The sequence below is a fragment of the Aythya ferina genome (genome assembly GCF_964211825.1).
Source record: "Aythya ferina genome assembly, chromosome: 1".
NCBI lineage: Eukaryota > Metazoa > Chordata > Aves > Anseriformes > Anatidae > Aythya > Aythya ferina.
Genome location: NC_140296.1, coordinates 97,140,108 through 97,160,161, shown reverse-complemented (window position 1 = coordinate 97,160,161; position 20,054 = coordinate 97,140,108). Strand labels below are relative to the sequence as shown.

The following is a 20,054-nucleotide window of genomic DNA, read 5'->3' as shown; positions in this document are numbered from 1 at the left end:
GGTGACTTGACAGCCGTATTTAAGCCTCCAAAACAGAAAGAAAAAAAAAAAAAAAAAAAAAAAAAAAAAAAAAAAAAAACAGTGATTCCAGGTTTGTCTTCTCTTTCTTTACAGCGCACAAGTAGTTTTGGAAGCTTTGACCGTTTCAGACATCACTCAGTATCAAAGACAGATGATTCTGCTGAGGTTTGTATCAAATTTTTACTTTCTTCAGATCTCTTTCCCATAACAGTTATGCAAAAAACATTGAGTAACTGTTGTATAAATTCTACACTGGTGAGAACTTGTCTTGTGTACCTGGATCTGTCTGGATGATTGAGTTCTTGCCAAAATGAACAACAGAATCATGCTTAAATTTTCTTACTTTGGTGTGAAGATTAGAAGCAAGTTTTCAAAAAAGGCAAAAGTGCACTTCGTTTTGGTGTGTTCCCGAAGTAACCAACACATGCATGCAGACTACAGATGTGTCATTTTTGTTTTCAAGCAACCTGTATAAATCCCCTCAACTATTGTTTGTATTAAGGCCAATAAACAAAGGGAAACAACAATTCCAGAAAGACGGATATTTTTTTTTTCTGTCATTTGCAGTGCAGGGGTGTGCTGCAAACCTCTTTAGGTATACTATTCCCCAGGAAAATGGCTGTGACTAACTTTTGTCATCCTAACTGCATTGGTGTCCTTAATATTATTCTGTAATTCTCATTCCTCTGCACCAAATTGTATTTTCTTGGTGAGTTGTTTCTTACATTTTTATTTCAAATCAGGTGTCTGAACTGGAGACTGTAAGTGATGTTGGAGATGCAGTACAAACCAAAGCAGCAAGTAATGGAAGAAGCCTGGGTAAGAAGATGAGAGCCATTTCCCTTACCATGAAGAAAAAGATGGGCAAAAAGTACATCAAGGCACTCTCTGAGGAGATGGTAAACACGGCTTAAGAATCTTGTATTTGGTGATAATGCATATGAAGTAACAATGTTATGTGCATTTTTTCCTGTTCTTGTTTCAAGCAGCTATCAGTCATTAGATTCTATGAAAACATGGTTAAAAGTACTGAATTAAAACAACTTCTAATATGTATGCTTTCTTTCATGTGCATGCTAATGTACACACACATGCACATAAACAAGTACAGCATCACACAGTAAGGGCTCAAGTTAGACCTAGGAGTTTTACATCATCGAATTTTGCTTTGTCATCAAGGAGAATTTGTGTAAGTATCATAAAACATCTCCTGATGTGGACACAGGGGAGTACTGGATGAACCCAGTCATCAGTCTGATACTCAGCCTGTATAAAACGCTTCATTGGAGAATTTATCTTTGAATACAAGATTTTTTTCCAAAGTCCATTTTGTAGAGGTCAGCCAGCATCCTACAGCATGACAACTCATATGTTTTATCTGCTTTTATCTACTATGTGAAGCTATCTTTATTAAATATAAAAAACATATGATCTGTTTTACGCACTGTAAACCCTGTTTCGTTAGTATCTTTTGTCACTGAGTTCCAAATTTTAAGACACATAAGGAAAAAGGATCTCTAAAAAATCTAGCTGGTGTGTATCCTATCTCATACATGTATCAACATCAAATAACTAGGAAAAATAAGCATGAAACTTCCCAACATGCTAATAAGCATAAAGTTTAGCAGTTTTGGAGGTCAAAGACAAGAAATCCTATTTTTTTACCTTAATTTGTATTTTTTGCTAAAATTCAGCAAGTTGCAATCCATGAATTTTATACTATGAGAAAGAAAACTCATAATTTCAACATTTATCTTCTGCACATTAACAGAAACCATTCACATGAAAGAAATTCAATGAATTACCTGGATGGACTCACATATAGTGTGATCTTCATACTTGCAGTAGATGATGACCAGTGATATTGGTCCACTGATTAATCTATGGCTTATACCGATGATTGGTGTAACAAGCACTGTCCTTGCTGAAAACCAATATAGTCTTTCATTTTAGTGTTATGCCTTGTATGTACCTGTATGGGTCTCCGTACATGCAGTGTCATATTTGCTTGACATCCATCAGTCACCTGATGGATGATTAACATTTCCGCAAATGTGATGTAACGTCCTAAGTACAAGAGGATAATATGCACATTGAGAATGTGATGCAATCTGCTGAAGAAATTCCTTCTTTTGAAAGCTCAGCATTATTTCACTTAGTTGTTACATCATCCCTAAGTTATCTGTGCCTGAAATACAGGCCTTCTTGTTTTGAATTTGTTAAGTGTATAAACTGTGATTTCTGAGGTGTGATTTAATTTCATAAATTCCAGGAACAGATTTCATACGCCATTAGATTTTGTAAGAGAAAAATGCATCTGTTACTTCTGCAATACATGGGATTCTGAGGCCAATATGTAGGTTAACCAAGGTAGTAAGTATGGTGCTAAAACATACATGTATTGATGCTGTACATATGTGCAAGCCATCTCTGGAATGCCCTTGCTTGTGTGCCCATGATTTTCAGAGGCTCAGTACAAAACATAGATGTGTCAGCAAGGCCTTCGCCATGAGCTTTCATAATTAAAGTTTATATTTCTTCCTCACAATCAGAAAAAAACATCTTATTTGGCTACCTACATTTTTTTCATTATAAGCCTTTGTTCGCTGTAATATATTGTAGTCTTCTGAGATGAAGAATCACTTGAGAAGAAGTGAAATTACATGAGTGGGGCAGAGAGGAGATAAATGATTTCTCCAAGATCATAGTGTTGGGATTGGGTATCCTTAGTACTAGGCATCAACTCCTAAAATGCCTTCTCTCTTAGAGTAGTTCTTAATAAAATGTAGTTATGAATAAATCTCCAAGTGCAATGATGATTCAAAGTGAAAGAAAAAAAAAAAAAAAAAAAAAAGTTTGACTAAAATAAATCTTAGGTTAACATCTGATTTTTCTTTTAAAGAATGAAGAAGAAAAAGATGACAGTGATCCTGGTGGTGGAATACACACTGAGAAGGGCTCCATAAAAGCCAGTGACTCTATGGAAAGTCTCTACAGTCTAAACAGTGGTCAGAGCTCATCCAGTAAGTACAAGATATCCATACTTCTAATTCAGTACCTGGTCCAATATTGTTATTGCTTAAGTCTGAGGTATCAGACCTGGTGATCAAAAATGTGGTAGTAGACAGCTCTTCAGTCTGGCAGACAAAAATATAATCTGATCAAATGGGCAGCTAAGGTAGATATGCCTGAAATAACCTGAGTGTTTTTAAGAGTGTTGATATTAAAAGAAGTAAAAATATAATAACACTAACAACAACATGGATTACAGTGAATGATGCTGATACATACCATGAATGTTTCTGGGGGGGTAGCACTGCTGAGTTGCAGTTCCTGGGTGCAACCACACAAGTATCCTCTCTGCAGATAGTGGCTGTGAGTTCATTTTTCACTCTGTGGATGTGAGACAGACAATGTGAGATGTCTGTCTGAGATGATGGGTGATGGGAGCCTGACTGGGCAGCTTCAGATCATGATGCAGAGATTCAGTCTACTTCTCTGAAATCCCACTGAACCCCCACACCCAACTGGGTATTCTCAATTGGAGGATGAACGAATCTGAAGAGAGGTCGAGTTTGCCTCCACATATCTTCAATTGCTCTGCTGTGGACAGTCCCTGGGCAGCAGGTCACAGCTGTCCATGATGATATTGCTGTGCTGTCACTGCAGACATTACGTGAGCCATAAGTGGGGGCTTGAATTGCAGTCCTGGCCGTTTCCACTTAGTTGTTTATCTGGCCCTGAGATGGAGCTATGCACTTAAGCAATCACCTCAAACAAAACCATTTTTATGATCATTTTCTGTGATGTGATTTGTGAAAATTATATATGGGAGTTTACTTCCAACACACTGCTGCTCTTATCTAAAAACATATTTGGATGGGATATTGCAGAGCTTGCTCAAATTTGCTTGAATTACTCTGCTGATATTTTATTGCTCAACTTGGATAAAATGACAGGCAGAAATGTTGATAAGATTAAAATTTTGTTCTGCAATGCAGGTTCTTTTGATGTTTTAGCTAGCTCTGTAACGAAATAAAATAACTTCTACAGTACTTGTTTTCATTTCTCTGAATAAACAGGAGAAGTTCAGCAAAATTAATTCTCTAAATTGCACTTTCAGAGTACATGTTATTAATCTGCAGAGGTAATATTTCAAAAAAGTCTGTAAGTAAAATGTGTAGTCTATTAGTATCATCACCAGAAAAAGATTATTTTAGGGAAGATGTTAATGAAAGATCTCCAACCTATATTCTTCAGTCTGTAGTAGTATGCTTTTTATTGAATGTATTTTTCCTGGAATGTATCAAAACCTTGTGGAGTATGCTCTTTCTTAATTCTGTGCTTTTGAAAGCCTTCCTCTCTGCTGCTGTGCAGAACTGAATGTCTGGACACTAAGTGCAGGAGATCTCAGCTTCCACTTGATTCTCTTTAAGGTGGGGTGACCAGCTGCTCTGATGGAACAAGCAACAGGGATAGCCTCAGGTTTGATGACGAAGTCCCTTACAGTGGGCCGTTCTGTGGTCGAGCCAAAGTGCACACCGACTTCACACCAAGTCCTTATGACACTGACTCTCTGAAAATTAAGGTAAGACAACTGTCAGGATTTCTTCTTTTCCAGTAAGACCACTGTAGGCACGTTTTACATGTGAAAGAATATGCTTGCCAAAACATTTTTAACTGTTAAGCACATGCATCACTCTAAAAGCAATACAGATCTGTTTTTGCAGTGCTTCTGTAATGACAGTTTAGACAATGATGCTAAGTCAGCTGCTGCTAAAGGCTTTTTAAGGCATAGGCCTCCAGGGAGGTACCTCATCAGTATAATATTTCCTCAGAGTAAAACATATGTTGCTTCCCTAGAAGATCTAAAGTAAGAAAATCTAGAGTCTCATGGGGCATGAAGTTCCCTCTCCAGTTAGATTGTATCAAGATCTTGGTGGCACGCATTGTCTTTACTGGAAACAGCTCACTTTTTCATTAAGCCTTTATTTACTCACACTTTTGAACTATGAATTTTCTCTGGCTCTGGCATCATAGCAGGGGTGTCCATGCTGTGGGAGTGAGAAAAAGAAGCTCCAGACATAGGACCAGTTCAACACTACTAAAAAGGTCCAGCCCTATTCTTCTCCATCCATGCACAGATGCATTTAATATCATCATTCTTCAGACTATTTGCATCTGTTATCTCTTCTCTAAAGGAAAATCTTTCTTTTCCCTCTCTGTAAACACCTTCCTATCCAGATTGTACCCTTGCCTCATCTTTTTATCTTTTTCACAGCATCTTCTTGTCAAAATCCTCATATGTATCTCACTGCAGTCTCCTTCCTTTGCTCTCAGGCCTGTATTACAGCAATTGCTCTGCAAGTATTTGCAGTTTCCAACATTTACCCTCCACTTCTACACATACCTAAGGTATTTCTTTCAAAACAGTTTATCAGGTAATGAAATGTCAAATTTCTGCTGGCTCACCTAGGTTACTTTTAAAGTCACTAAGGTGGTGTATTTTACAATTAAAAACTAATACTTAAGTTTGAAAACCTCTAAGAATATCACAATAAATTTCAGTGCCCTGAATCTGAATTAAAACTGCAGCTTGCCTTAGAGCTTCCTAATCCTGATGTGCATCCATATCTAAAGTTCCTGAGCCCTCCATAAGTGTGTAGAATAATATATATTATTATAGAGCTGTAAACAAATGTTTGTTTAGTTCCCATTTCAAACATGCTCGTAGCTCTAAGCTTCATATTCTAATGAAATCAGGCCATTTAAATACTGTGAATTTCATACTTTGGTTTTAACCAAACTAGGGTGGCAGATTTACTTGCATTTTCTTGACCAGAGCAGAAAACATTTAAAAATCTAGGAGTTGTTAAAAGATATTTTAACAAACTGAGTTTGATTTTTCTGTTTTGTAACAGAATGACAAATTAAGTGTGTATGTAGGGATTTGTTGTAGAACTCTTTAAAGACTTCCAGTGGTTTTGTAAGTTCTATAGTATCTGACCAGAAGAGAGGACTCAATTTTACTGTCATGGGAGCAAGTTGCATAGAAGGTATGACTTTTTTACTACCAGAATTACTCAGAATGACTGTTGTGCTGAACTGTGATGTCAGTTCCCACAGCTTGGTGAAAGCACCTTTATCAGCAAGCCTTCCTGAAGTTGCTGTGTTGTCATTCTTTTTTTGCACTTGCTTTTGTGAGTGTATGCACAAGTGTGGAGAACTGAAGCTTTTAGTTCTGTCTGCTAAGATGTTTCTACTATTTTCCCAGTCAATTGGGTTAATAATAATGGGAGAATTTGACAGTCCTTTGGGAAGGACTGACAGGAAGATATTAAGGGAGTTAAATGTTCTTTATTGCCTTTGAGAAATGTAGCCAGTGTTTCTTACTGTAAAATGGGTAAGAGTTCACCTTTCATGTAGCTCAGCTAATAGTTTTTGAAGATCCCTGGGATGATGGATAATAAGATTATTGTGTTAGTGGTTTAAAGTGAAGGAGGCAGGTGAGAAGCTGTGTAAAGCATGTATTTGGAAAATAACCTCACTGTGCACTCTTGCTTTTTGCCGAAGCTATGCCCAGTATCCATTGCAAAAGTTGTTAGCAGGGTGAAACTTACTCACTTTCAGGATCCAAGTGAAGCACTAGAAGTTGAAAGGTGCTGCTTATGCTCACCTCTCCTTCACAGAGCTTTGGAGATAAGGTCTAGCTCCATTTTCTGTGACTGCATTTTTCTGGGATTTTATAAAAGCAAAGAAGCTAAATTTAGGTCATTTTAAAAAGTTACTTCACACTGTCTGGTTAAGATTCTGTGCTGGTTTTGGTGCATAAAGGAAAATTCACATATCACAAACCAGATGTGTAAGCAGTATTGTGCTTTTTCTATTTTCTAGAAAGGAGATATTATAGATATCATCTGTAAAACCCCCATGGGCATATGGACAGGCATGCTGAACAACAAAGTAGGAAACTTCAAGTTCATTTATGTGGATATTATTTTGGAAGAAGAAGCTGCACCCAAAAAGATAAAGGCTCACAGAGGAAGCAAAAGGACCAAGCCTAAAACGTTGCAAGAACTCCTGGAATGTGTCCATCTGCAGGTCAGCAAACATTTCCCTGTTGTGTTTGAAATCTTTAATTTCTTTACACTCGGGTTTCGATGTAATTTACAGGCAGTTTTAGAATGGCAGGTTTCAGCAGTTTTGAAGTCAACAACGCAAATAAGTTTCATGTCTGTTTCTTATCTGATGTCAGTGGTTTATATAACTGCATTTTACCACAAGATTTGGTTAGGCCAAAAGGCTCCATGCAGAGAGGTACAGTGATGACTTGTCAAGTAACTTGCCTGTAATTGTGTGCCTTGGGGCAGGAGGTGTGTGAGTATGTGGAAATCTCAGACTGCAGTGTGACCCAAGTGCCAACATTCAGAATTTAGATTTCTAATTTTGTATGATCTTTGGGAGCAGTATTCTTTTTGCCCTATGCTCATGTTGTGCCTCTCTCCCTCTCTGAATCACTAACTCCTGACTGAGTTTAAAATCATAGTTAGGTCATGAATTACATGTAATATTTTCATTAGCTGTTACTGCTTTTTGTGCTGATGCAAGTACTCCTAATCCTGGAATAGATACAGAGTTTCATATTGTGTTGACATACATCTGAAGGGGGACCATGTGTGACTCAGCATGGCTGAGGGCTCCCTCAGCTTCTTACACTCACATTTTTATCTGAGGGCTCTTTCTGCACCCTACATCAGAGGCTTTCCTGGACCCAGTATGGAAGGCACTCTATTGGGTTACCCGTGAAAGTGCAGAAGGTCAGTAGATCAAACCATTTTTGACAGATCTCTATCCTGACCCAATCTGCTGCCATGGTCTGGCAGGCAACTCAGCCACAGGTGCTGGGATGGCTGAGATGACCCCAAGTTATCTCCACCTCTCTCATTCGCAGTCTAGTTTTGTACAAAAGGCAGGTTCATCAGACTGAAAAGTGTAGCCCATTCAACTTGATGAAAAAGTAAAGGAGAAATTGTTCCTATTCATCTACTAAAAAATACTGATTGTTTACATGAGAGATTTGCAAATTTCTCTTCGTAGGAATATGCCTCAACACTCTTGCTAAATGGCTATGAAACTCTAGAGGACTTAAAGGATCTACAGGAGAGCCATCTGATTGAATTGAATATTTCAAACCCAGAAGACAGGACAAGATTGTTATCAGCAATTGAAAATCTACAGGACCATGACAGTAAGTATTTAAACTCTGACAATCATGTGAACATTTTAACTGGGAAAAAAAAAAAAAAATAGTGGTCCCCACATTGATCTGTTTAATGATTTTTCTCTTAAATATGAAACATTGAGTTTGGTTGTTTCTTTATTTGTCCAGACGGCTAACTGTACATCTCTTCTAGACACATACATGATTACTATACTTGTAACACATGCATGATTTAAGATGTCCTGCTGATACATCCTAAACTAGACATTGACAGCAACTATTGCTTGAGAGCAACCCTTTTTAGGACTGTAAAACCAACCCCCAGAGCATTTAAATGACTTGCCAAAAGTCACAAGGTCTGTGCAAGAGCAGAAAATGAAATTTCCCAAACTCTGGGCTAGTACTTAAAAATATATATATAATAATGATAATGATAATAATAATAATAACAAACAGTCAATTAAGTACTAAAAAAATAGAGCTACAAAGAGAGTTACAACAAGAATTTAGGTCAAGTTCCGAGAAACTTCAGCTAAGCAACTGCTTAATTAGAGAGGAAAAAAAAAAAAAAAAAAAAAAAGATGCTTTCTTCTCCACTAATATTTGTGCAAATTCACCCCTATCCTGAGCAGTTACTTCATCAGATGTGTATTCTCAATTGAGAAGCATCTGAAAGAGAATAAAAGGATACCTGGGAGAACAGGTATCCCTGTCTTCCTATGTTAATATCAGGTCTTGTCAGCTGTCCAGTTTTTCTCTCCTCAGCATAGGTAGCTCTCCATTTGTCACTCCAGCACATGTACATACATATGCACATACCTGCAGGCTCACATATATCCTAATCTTTCTGTACATTAATTCTGTACATGGGTTTCTAAGAATGTCTCATCCATTCAACATTCCCTGCAGATGTTCTCTAATCTACCCTTTGGTTTCCTTGTATTTCACTCTACTTTTGGGTATTTCTGAAACCCATTTCAATGTACAGTGTTTCCTGTTCTCTTAATCAGCATCCACAGAAATGTAAGTTTCTTGCAAACACATTGGAGAAACATTTAAAAGGTTTTATTTGCCCAGCAGGATCAGTACTTATTTCTTATAAGTACTTTTTGAGAAGAGGGGCTAGAAAAGGACTCTTGCAGTGCTGTCTATATAGAGGTAGTGATTGAAAGAATAAATCTGGGACAGAAAAGGTGACATTTTCCAAGAATTGTGTTGCATGCATCCAGCTAGAAATCATATGAAAATACATTCATTTCCTTAATTTTTCCATGCATTGAGCATATGTATCTTTGTGTGTACTTCCAAGTAATTAACCTTGCCACATGTTCTGCACCTTTTATTGCATATGTTTTTCTATATCAATATTTAACAAGAAAAAAAAACATTAATGAAAAATGATAGATTGTAGTTTTACAGAGTTCTGCATCAGGGTGAAAAACAAAAACAAAACATAATGTTTTTTATCATGCTATGCAAGTGTCAAACTATTCTGGGGCAGTGAGGATATGGTTTACTATTTATACTTCTTGTATAGCAAAAAAGCGTTGCAAGAAGACACTTAATATTTTTAAAAGATGACAACAGGGTTCTCCTTTTCTGAAGATGTGTTAATAACTTTATGTTCTACATAAACCTGTGCAAGAAGCAAATCTGAGAAGGACATGTCCCATACACTGAATATTAGAAAATTCACCTTAATTACCTAAATAGGGTTCTTCCTTGTTAGCATCATGGGATTAAGTCACTTATCTCCAGGTAAAACGGTAACCCTGATTATGTCTGTAAGGCAGTTTAACACTTTAAATTCTTATAATGGTTCTGGATAAAATAACATTAAATCTTACAAAGTGGCCCATGCTTCAGAATCAGTGATAACACTGTGGTTTTTGATCAAGAGATTAAATGAATATTTGTTTCACATTCACTTGAGATAGGTATAAGCAATCTTTAGAGTATTCAAGTTCAATAAAATAATTTTCCCAGAAATTATGAATACTCACAGGGACCAAAATTAAGACATCTTTAGATGCCATCCCAATTATAAGCATTCATTTCAGTCTGGGTGTCATAAGACTCCTGTATACTTTAAGGTAAAACACAAATAAATAAGGTCTTGGTTATATAAATAAGCATACTCTCTTGAATAAGGAATGAATCAAATCCTTCCCTCATCTGGTTGTCAAAGTCTGATGGTGCTTATCACATGACCAGTACTGACAGAAAAAAATTAACAACCTGCTCTGGAAAGGATGATATTAAAGACTAAAATTGATAGAAGTCATCTGTTAAATAGCTATAATGAAAGATGGGGAGTCAAGTTTGGGCATAAGCTCAGCATGTGTCTGACCTTGTCCAAATCATTTGACCTCTTCGTGATTCTGTCAACCCAATTGGAAAACTGGGTTGAAAGAGCTGAGTGCTATTGTGAAAGTGAATTCTGCATCTGAACTGAACTTTCCTAGGTCAATATTTTTTTTTTCCTAAATGAGCATGACTGAGTCCAGCATAAATGATTTCTTAATTAAAATTGATTTTCTGCATTGCTTAGAAGTGAGCAGCATAATTACCCACAGTTACAAGGTAATCTGTTTACTGGCCAAAAGTAAATCTAGATAGAAGTTCAGTATTCTACCAGGTAAAAGTTCATTCTTTTTATAAGCTTTGTGAGAGAAAATAATAATAATAAACCCATAGATCATATTTACTATTCTAATCCCATCTTTCTCACAGAGATTGGAATGGTTTCATGTCTTTGCATTAGATCCATGCTTCCACAAAGCATGTGTTTGATTAATGAATGGAGTCTCATCCATGAAGATATGCTTCAGAGCTGAAATGCAAGGGTTTCTGAGTGTTTGGATAATACCATTATCTGAATACTATAGTCTAACACTATTCATAAAAGCCAAGTATCCTGGAATGTAACCTCATTTTACTTGATTCTACTATAAATGTAATGATAAAACATGATTTTATATTTCTTTAATGCAATACCTGATATTCCTAAATGTCCAGATGTTTTAGAGGGCTTTTCATTTCTTCTTCTTTTTTTTCTTTTTTTTTTCTTTTTTTTTTTTCTTTTTTTTTTTCCCTGACATCTATTTTACATTATACTAGGTGGTTTCTTCATGCCACATACCTGAGACTATATAATTCATGTTGCAGAATAAACAAACAGATATTGAGTTTTGTAACAAAAGGACTTACAGCAATTGTTTCCACATTATACTCTTAAAACCACCCAAAATGAAGGATTTTTGGCAGCAAGAATATTTTCATCTTACATTTGATTTAGACCTCAATGAATTTAAGAGTAAAGATTTTACACATCTCACATCAGGAAATAAAAACTGAGTTTTATTTAAGAAATGCTACCAAATAGTGTTTTATTTTGTTTTTTAACATTTTTTCCTTCATGGTACTGTGCGATATTCTTTCTACCTTTCCTGTGTGTCAAGGCCCAAATTCACCATCTTCAAGTGCTTCATGTAGCAATACTATTCTAAAACTGCAAGGTCTTTGAAGCACCTCATGGCCTTCTCCACCCCCCACAAATATCTTTTTATATTTACTCTAAGTTGATCAGACCTATATATTTGGGGAAAAAACATGATTGGTCTGGGAAAAAAAAAAAAAAAAAAAAAAAAAAAAAAAGGACCTTTTTCATAAAGTATTTCTTAATAGCTTTTCATTCTTCTCCCAGATGGCTTCTAGACAGGAGATGGATGTCTGTGCTTTTGTAGGATTCCATTTTTAAAGTGAAGCAGTTGCTGAATGGTTAATGAATAAAGTAATAAAATAAGTTTGCAACTTCTTTCTTGACTGCTTCCCAGGACACACATTTCTGGATGTGTGAAATAGGCTTGATTCTGTTCTCACTTAGATGATGGAAGTCAAGAGGTTCATTCCTGAAGTCCAGTAGGTTGTATTAGTCTGAAACTATTTAGAGTGAAAGAATTAGACTTCTTTGAATATGTGCCTAATGTTCATGTATAGGGAAAAAAAAAGGGGGGGTTGAAACATATGTGCAATCTTGGGGATAATTATCTTACCCTTATCTCCCCAAATCCACTTCCTTAGAATGTTCTTTGTATCTAAGTGCCAGATCATACTCTAAATCCCACTGCCAGTATCACATAAGGTGTGTTTTTTATTTATTTTATTTGGACAGCAAAGTAGCTGATGATACAACTTTCAGTTCTTAGTTGTATTCCTTAAATGAAGACCTGGCATCAAGAGTTCTACTTACTGAAGAACTTACTAAAGGCATACTAAACTAATTTACAGCCTTACTAAAGGCTGTCTCTTTAAATCTGTGGAATTACACAATATCATGTAAAGGTCAAATAGTGCTGAAAGATGATCTCTCCTCCTTCACTGTGGTAGCTGCAACCCTTTGACCTGTATATAATATTTCCATATTCTGGGAAGCTCTCCCTTGCATGCATATTCGTACTTTTCACTTTTTCCAGACACCTCTGTTTGCTTCCTGGTTTTAGAGAAAAATAAGCTTACTTCTGTTTTCAGCATAAAGTCTTCTCTCATACCTGTTCAGCATCTCTCCCACTTGTATTTTACTCTGAGTGCTGGAGAATCTTTGCCAGTGGGAAGAGAAGGCCCAATTGATGTCAATGCAACGTCTGCTATTGAAAGCAGAAGCTATGTCATTGACTCATCAAGTGCTATTTTTCACCTTATGTGTCTGTAAATATCCACTAAAGATTTACTCCTTTGATTCTCTGAAGTATAGCAGATATACAGACCCACTTTGGGACTTTCTTTTACAAGAAGTATCACTATTTACTGCTTTACAATGATCCTTTCTGAGTTTGGTGTGCTATGAGTTTTTGTTTCATCTTAACAGTGGTCTAACGGGTACAGGCACTCCAGGTTGACAGGCTGACCTCCTTCACATCTGGTTAGGAGGTCTAACAACAGTTTTGAAAACGCACGTCATTCTAGTTACTTGTTCAACTGTGCTGTACTGTGTCACCTTCCAGGAAAGCGCACAAGTGACTCAGCCTAAAGCATCATGCTCATAGCCCATTTCACCTTCTTGGCAAATCTCATGAAGGCAGACTTGAGGGCATGCTCATGAAGTACAGCTTGCTGCTGGGTTGAACTTTTTTTTTTTTTTTTCCTTTCCTAAGACAAAATCTAAGCTTCAACCACTCATCTGAACATAATGGCACTGGAGTCAGTGTGACCTCAATACATTCTTGAGTGCAATTGCCTTAAACCTAAGCTTAAAGTGCTTTCCTAATCAGGACTTTAAACTGATTAAAAAGAGGGGAAAAGCTGGTGAAAGAAAAAAAAAATAAAATCTATCTCTGCATGTGTTATGCACATTTATGTCATTGAACAAAAAAACGTTCAGTTCCAAGATCTAAATCATGAGGAAGATACATATGCATCACACATCCATTATTGAGTCTAAAAGCCTAACATTTTTTTCAGTCATCTGCATATAACACTGCAGTCTAAAGTAGTATTAGAATATGTGTCAAAATGATCCATATTTTGGACCCTTCTGGCCATATCATAGACAACAGTGACTGAAAGCTATATATCTTATATGAAACTGCTTTGTTGTAGAAAAATAATAGAACTTCCATTTGTTGATAAGATAGTGGTTTCTGATGATTCTGCAACATTTAATGGCAGTTTAATTTTTATCAATTCATGTGTCCCATGTATTGTATCTTTCTTCTGATGTCCAAAAGATTAAGACGGTAAACTTACCTTTACTAATGGGGAAATTGAATATGCATTTGTTAGAAGAAGGAAGTAAGTAGAACTGGATGTGAAAACCAAAAGCTAAAAGAAATTTTAAAAAGCCCCCCCCCCCCAAAAAAAAAAGTAGTTGTTTTTTTTTTTAGAACATCTAAAGCTGTATGCTATGCTTATTTATAATACTTAATATCCTGTTTAAGTGGTTTAGTAGATACTGCATAATATTTAAGTTGCTCAAAAAAAAAGAAAAACAACCAGATTGATTTCAGTATTTTCTTCCTAAATATGATTTTTATTTATTTTTTTCTGTTTTGAACAAAAAATAGAAAATATATTTTCACTTTCCCAAACACCTGAACATTATTGTTTTTCAGTTTTCAATGTAACAAAAAAAAAAAAATCTTCTAGTGAGGAGACAGAAGTTTTACATTTCTGTTTCCTAAATGTAAATTTGTTATTCTTCTAAAACTGATCTAAATTCAAATTAAAAAAAAAATAAAAATAAAAATAAAAACTCAGTTTCATGCTTGCTTGTGTCTCTGTCCCTGGAACACACAAGGGAAAGACACTGCTACAAAATAGTGTAAGATATGTTTTTCACATATGAACTTGCTTAAGCTACCACAACCATTAACAGAGCACTACTGTAATATTAAATGAAGCAGTTGCTTTTTTTTTTTTTTTAATCCACTAGTTACTTGGTCTTCTTTCCCACTGTAAAACAAGCAAAGTGGATAGAAATTCCTCTTTGACCTTGAAAATGTAAACAGGATTAACACTTTTCAGGTCACTGCTTGCCTGGGCAGCAGATGATGCCCCAGAAGCTGATGAAAGTCCCAGCGAGTGGCATTAGGGCTGGTCAGGGATTACAGCAGAGGGAAGGGGAGCCCTGTCTGCAGCCACTGAGGAGGTCTGCATGCAGCCACCAGCTGAGTTCTGTCAGCCCACAGCAACCAAGGGTCACCCGGGTCCTTTTGGCACCAGTGGGATGGGTGTGAGGAGCTAATGACACAGTTTAGACAGGGCTTTACTTGGGCATCTGCTGCTGTTTGGGCTAAACTACTTCTGTTGCTACTAATAGCAGCAGTAATACCTTCTCTGGTGTAATTCCTTTTGTAATTCCTTACTGACTTAAATCAGAAATCAATTGGACCCTACACGATCAAGTATTTTCCCTACAGATATAACATTTGACATAGCAAACTGTTCTGTAAGGTGAGAGGAGATCAAACAGTTACAGATATCAATTAAATCCTCTGAAAGGTTCCCTCTGTCATGCAAAACAAAACAAACAAAAAAAGTGAAAATCTTTCTCATGTTGCAAAAGTTTGTAAGGTCTAATAGCTGAAACAAGTGTCTGTAGAAATTTTCCTTTTGGGAATTTTATAATCACATGCTGCTACCCTGGAACTAAACTAGATTTAGACTTCCAGGAAGGATGAAGTCTTTCATGAACTAGGACTTCCATACTGCCTGTATTTGTACTGAGACAACTTAAATCTGACCAAAGAGTCAAAGCAAACTATTTAACCATGGAGCAACAAGTCAGGTGAAATAAGGGAACTTTCTTTACAGAAGCAAAAAGGTACCGTTTTTCAGAGGATTAAAATCTGAGGTAAAACCATTTATTCCTTTAAGATCTGTTTCTCACACTTTTGAAAGTAAACCACAGTTTGAAGTAAAAACACAGTTATTGGAGAGCAATAGGAAAAGAAAGAGAATGACAGAAAGAGATTTTAGATCTTAAACCTTGTTTTCTGGAGAAATTTACCATGAGTAAACATCATGTATTTTACAGCCAGAAAATATGTACATGAACTTTAACCACAAGATACATTAGATTCATGATATACAGGTATATCCTGTCTGCAACACACCAGCTTGTTGAGCTCAGTTGAGAGGTCTGCTGATACTCTTCCTGAGCTGCAGATTTTTGAGTTTGAATAGATTAGTCATGCAGCAAGCTAAACAAGGACACATTATTTGCAAGATTTTCTACTTCTACTTAGTTTTGAAATGGTGTTCAAAAAGCATATAGCAAGAACTAAGCATCTAAGCTTTCTCTGAGGCCTTTGTGTTTTGGAAAATATCCTTTTGGCTACCAAGCTAAGTTTAGGAAGTTTCCATCAGCCAGCTACTCCCACTGAAAAATCAAGTGCTTTAGGAAATCTGATTACCATATCTTCAGGCTGAGCACTTCTAAAGACCAGCCAATTATATCTTGCCATGCAATACACAGAGTAGGTGAAACGGTGGGAATTACATTCAAAAGACACAGCACCTGTCATTCATGTATTAGAAACAAGGGAATGCATGTGTGTGGGAGGGGAAAGGCTACTTTATTGTGGGCATGGTGACCATGCATGGTGACTGGTGCATTTGTGTACAGTCTGAAGGATGAGGCCAAAGTCTCAAGCATTCATCTCTGAGCAACATAGTACAGGATCAACGCCAACCTCAACAGCAACTTAGATGCTCATGTCATCATATTTTTAGTACTTTGATGCTGAAGTTTCTGATTCTGATAGACAGAAGATATTGATCAAGCCATGTTTATATTACCAACTCTTTTTCTACAATTTCTCAAGATCAGCCACATTTCTGTCTCAAACTCTTTCACGGGGTACTGACTTTGACATTTTTTTCTTATTTTGTTCTTTGTAGTTGAACAACAGCAGACAAGTGAGGGTGGTCAGGAGACACGGAGCTTAAGCCCTCAGCCCAGTTTTGACAAATCACAGTTAAATGACTGCCCAAGAGATTCCGGCTGTTACATCTCGTCAGAAAATTCAGATAATGGTAAAGAAGAAGTAGACACAGAAATGCTGTCTGACATGGTGCAGTCAATAACAATCACTGAGTCAAACTGATTCTGTTAAGCTGTATTTCTGCAGATGCTCTGAAAAAGCAAACAGATAAGTGAAGTTGATTTGCTGGTATGGTGGCACAGAAGCAGAACACAAAATACTCTCAACACTGAAAATCTACTTCTGTCTGATGTATAATGCTCTAGACTGCTACGTGTGGACACCTGAGAGCTAAATCTTAGCAGCTGATAGTATCTCATGCTTTTCTTTTTAATGAATCCACAGACATTTCACTGAAAAAGTTTATACATATATATTTATATATATATTTGTACAGCAAATGCATTTTTTATAATAATAGATAATTGTTTCATTTAGTGATATATAACCTGGATGTTAATTTCTGGAACTGTCCCAAATGTAAATATTGTATATATTTATTTTTAAAAGATATGGATTAATCACACTGGCTCTTTTTTTCAGATTGTTTTGCTGAGATTTGTACAGAAAATGTTTGCATTGACATAACATAATAAAAAAAAAATGATACATTCACATTCTACTTCAAAAAGTACCAACCTCATTCTCATTAATATTAAAGCTATTTCAGGCCATTCTTCTCCAAAATGGTCTCTAAAATAGACTATTTATTACACTTTATCCTGGAGGTACAGAAGAACTGTAGTATGAGTCTGAATCAAGATTTTTGTGTTCATCATCTTTTAGAGAGCATAGCCATCTGAATTCTTACACACTGGCAATTTGTATATTGTTATTTCACAACTGTTCTCATTCTTTACAAGCAGTATAAAGAGAATGAAATATTGAAACAAACAAACAAAAAAATAATCTGCATCAATACTATGTTTTTATGAACGTCCTTTGTGAAGCTCTTGCCTTTTGTGTGTGGTGTAAAGTTTGTTAATTGAGTATTTGTTTGCGTACAGAACTCAGAAGCTAATATGCTTATTGTGCATTATTGTCTTTTATATGAGTTTTAACTGTCATTTCCCAGTATATTTTGCACTGGAATACACATTATATCTGCCTGTCTTCTTTAAGAGTACTTCCTTCAAAAATAAATAAATAAATAAAATCATATGTTTGAGCCCTTTATAAACTACTTGATTTTTAATGCTGTCATTACATTGCAAAGATGTCTTCATTCTAACACTAACACAGTAAATGGCAAATCAACTTAGTATTTTTATCATGCATACTCATCAGGGTATCAAATCAATACAGAAACTTCATGCTCACCAATTAGTCACACATTTTTCATAATTTAAGGCATTTTGCATTCATGTTAGTTTCCACAGACTGATGACAACTTAAATCATTTCCAGAAGAGATGAAACATGGAAAGTTCCACCCTCAAAATAGTATTTCTGAAGAAGTTGTAAACAAATGGAAAACTCTTCTCTCTCCCTGCGCACCCCCCCCCCTTTTTTTCTTCTTCCCTAATGGAAATGCTTCTTGTAGTTATAGTTCCTAATGCACAGATCTGCTTTGAAGATTATGAAAACAGCAATTTTAGAAAACTGCATATATTACATTACAAAAGACTTGGTTTAGTAAAGTAAAGAAGCATGGGAGATGCTTGACTTGTTTCTGGTTTTAACTTACCTTTTATGCTTTGGCTGGCAATGATAGTCATCATTTAGTAGCAATGACCTCATATTTCCAGGTGTGCTTGGGGATGCACAAGCCTATGAAGGTACATGTCAGCTTGTATCAAATAGCTACATGTATATTCATTTTTTTCTTAATGCCTTTCTAACCATTAGTGTGTCATCACAGGTTTAATATGATTTTGATAACTTTTTCTGAAAAATGTTGTTGGATTGGCTTCTACCATCTCCTCATCCTAGAGAAGACTGAAGTCTGCTTGACTACCTCTGACAAGAGCATTATGGATTATGACAGGGATTATGACTGTCAAGAAACAGCTAAACTAGCTGGGTCAAGGACTAACAACCTGAGAGACCAGAGATGTGCCATGATATACTCTGAGGAATGTTTGTTTGCATTAGTTTGCAAATGAAAATAGGTCTTCTTAATTAGTTACAGCAAGACAAGCAACTCATAAACAGAGCAAAATACCCAGCTACTCTTATTATTTTACAAGAATCAAACCCTACATAAATTTAGGCTGATGGCAAGAGGTTAACTAACATCTAAGGTTAACTAGTCGGTAACTATGAACATGAGCTGTGGTTGAACCACTTCTGCCTGTAATCAGCAAGACTGTCCAAAGGGCTTCTCGTTGAGAAAAAATGTGTCAACTGAGAGCTTGTTCAACATATTTGTAACTTCCTGTGAAGGCAGAGAAGATTAGATCGCAAGCTGAGAAACTTCCGTTCTCTCAAGCTATTCCGAGAAAAAGAATGAGGAAATATCATACCACAAAGGAAAAAAATGCGTATTTCCTATAAGAAGCATACCCAACCTTCTTTCATCTCTCAGTGGTCATGTTAATCACAGCGATCTTGGATGAACCTATCTAAGCATAAACAGTCCTCTTGCTGTCTTTCATGCTGGCTAACCTTAATAATAATATATATATAATATATGTTTCTTTTTAAAGCTGTACATATTCTAGGATCTTTTAGTCTGATGGAGAACTGAAATGCTTTTGAGGAATCTTTAAAATGTACTAGAGACAGGGACGAGAAGCAAGCAGGGGTTTTGTTCCTCTCTGTCACTTGCTCACAGCTGTCAAATCCCTGTTCATTTTTTAACTTTCCTCTGTGATTAAGGAGGACTATAAGGTCTGTAAGACTCTTATTTGGAAATAACTGAGAGCCCACTCTTCCCCATGATTATAAAGCATACAAAAAGATGCAAAAACATCCAGTAACAGAAGAAAACAAGCCAACAAGGTGAATCTCACTGAAGCCAGAAATGGCCCTGCTAGCCTTCAGTTGGTGGGGATTTCCCCTGCTGCAGAGGGCCATGGTGCAAGTGCAGAGGACTTCCCCATAGGGTTGCTGTGCCAGGCTTGCTGCTGGCACGTGTGCTGCCACTCACTCTCAGCTGCCACTCACCCTCAGTCAGCCAGTGACTCAGAAAGGCCAAAGGGAGCTGCAGAAAAGTTGGGGTGGTGACAAGCCCCCTTGTCCCCAGGGAAGAACCACCTCTGGACAAGGTTAACATTGCTTTTTGCATCATTGCTTCATGTTCAGCTCCATTTGAGTGCTGTTCCCAGCTGGCAGAACGTTAAAGGAGGCCTGCTCTGTTGCTAGAATTGGTAGTAGCATGCTGGACCA

General features: G+C 36.5%; 1 protein-coding gene across 4 annotated transcripts in view; it reads left to right on the top strand.

The window, feature by feature from the left end:
- The window catches only part of SAMSN1 (SAM domain, SH3 domain and nuclear localization signals 1), an 86,308-nt gene extending 68,403 nt beyond the window's left edge, over positions 1-17,905 (top strand). For all 4 annotated transcript variants that reach the window (XM_084519771.1, XM_084519772.1, XM_084519773.1 and 1 more), the window contains 7 exons: positions 115-186; positions 765-920; positions 2,924-3,044; positions 4,458-4,609; positions 6,916-7,122; positions 8,119-8,269; positions 16,643-17,905. In XM_084519771.1, coding sequence (XP_084375897.1) covers positions 115-186; positions 765-920; positions 2,924-3,044; positions 4,458-4,609; positions 6,916-7,122; positions 8,119-8,269; positions 16,643-16,848 — 1,065 coding nt within the window. In that variant the 3' untranslated portion in view covers positions 16,849-17,905. The remainder of the gene's footprint in view (positions 1-114; positions 187-764; positions 921-2,923; positions 3,045-4,457; positions 4,610-6,915; positions 7,123-8,118; positions 8,270-16,642) is intronic.
- The last annotated feature ends 2,149 nt before the right edge of the window (positions 17,906-20,054 follow it).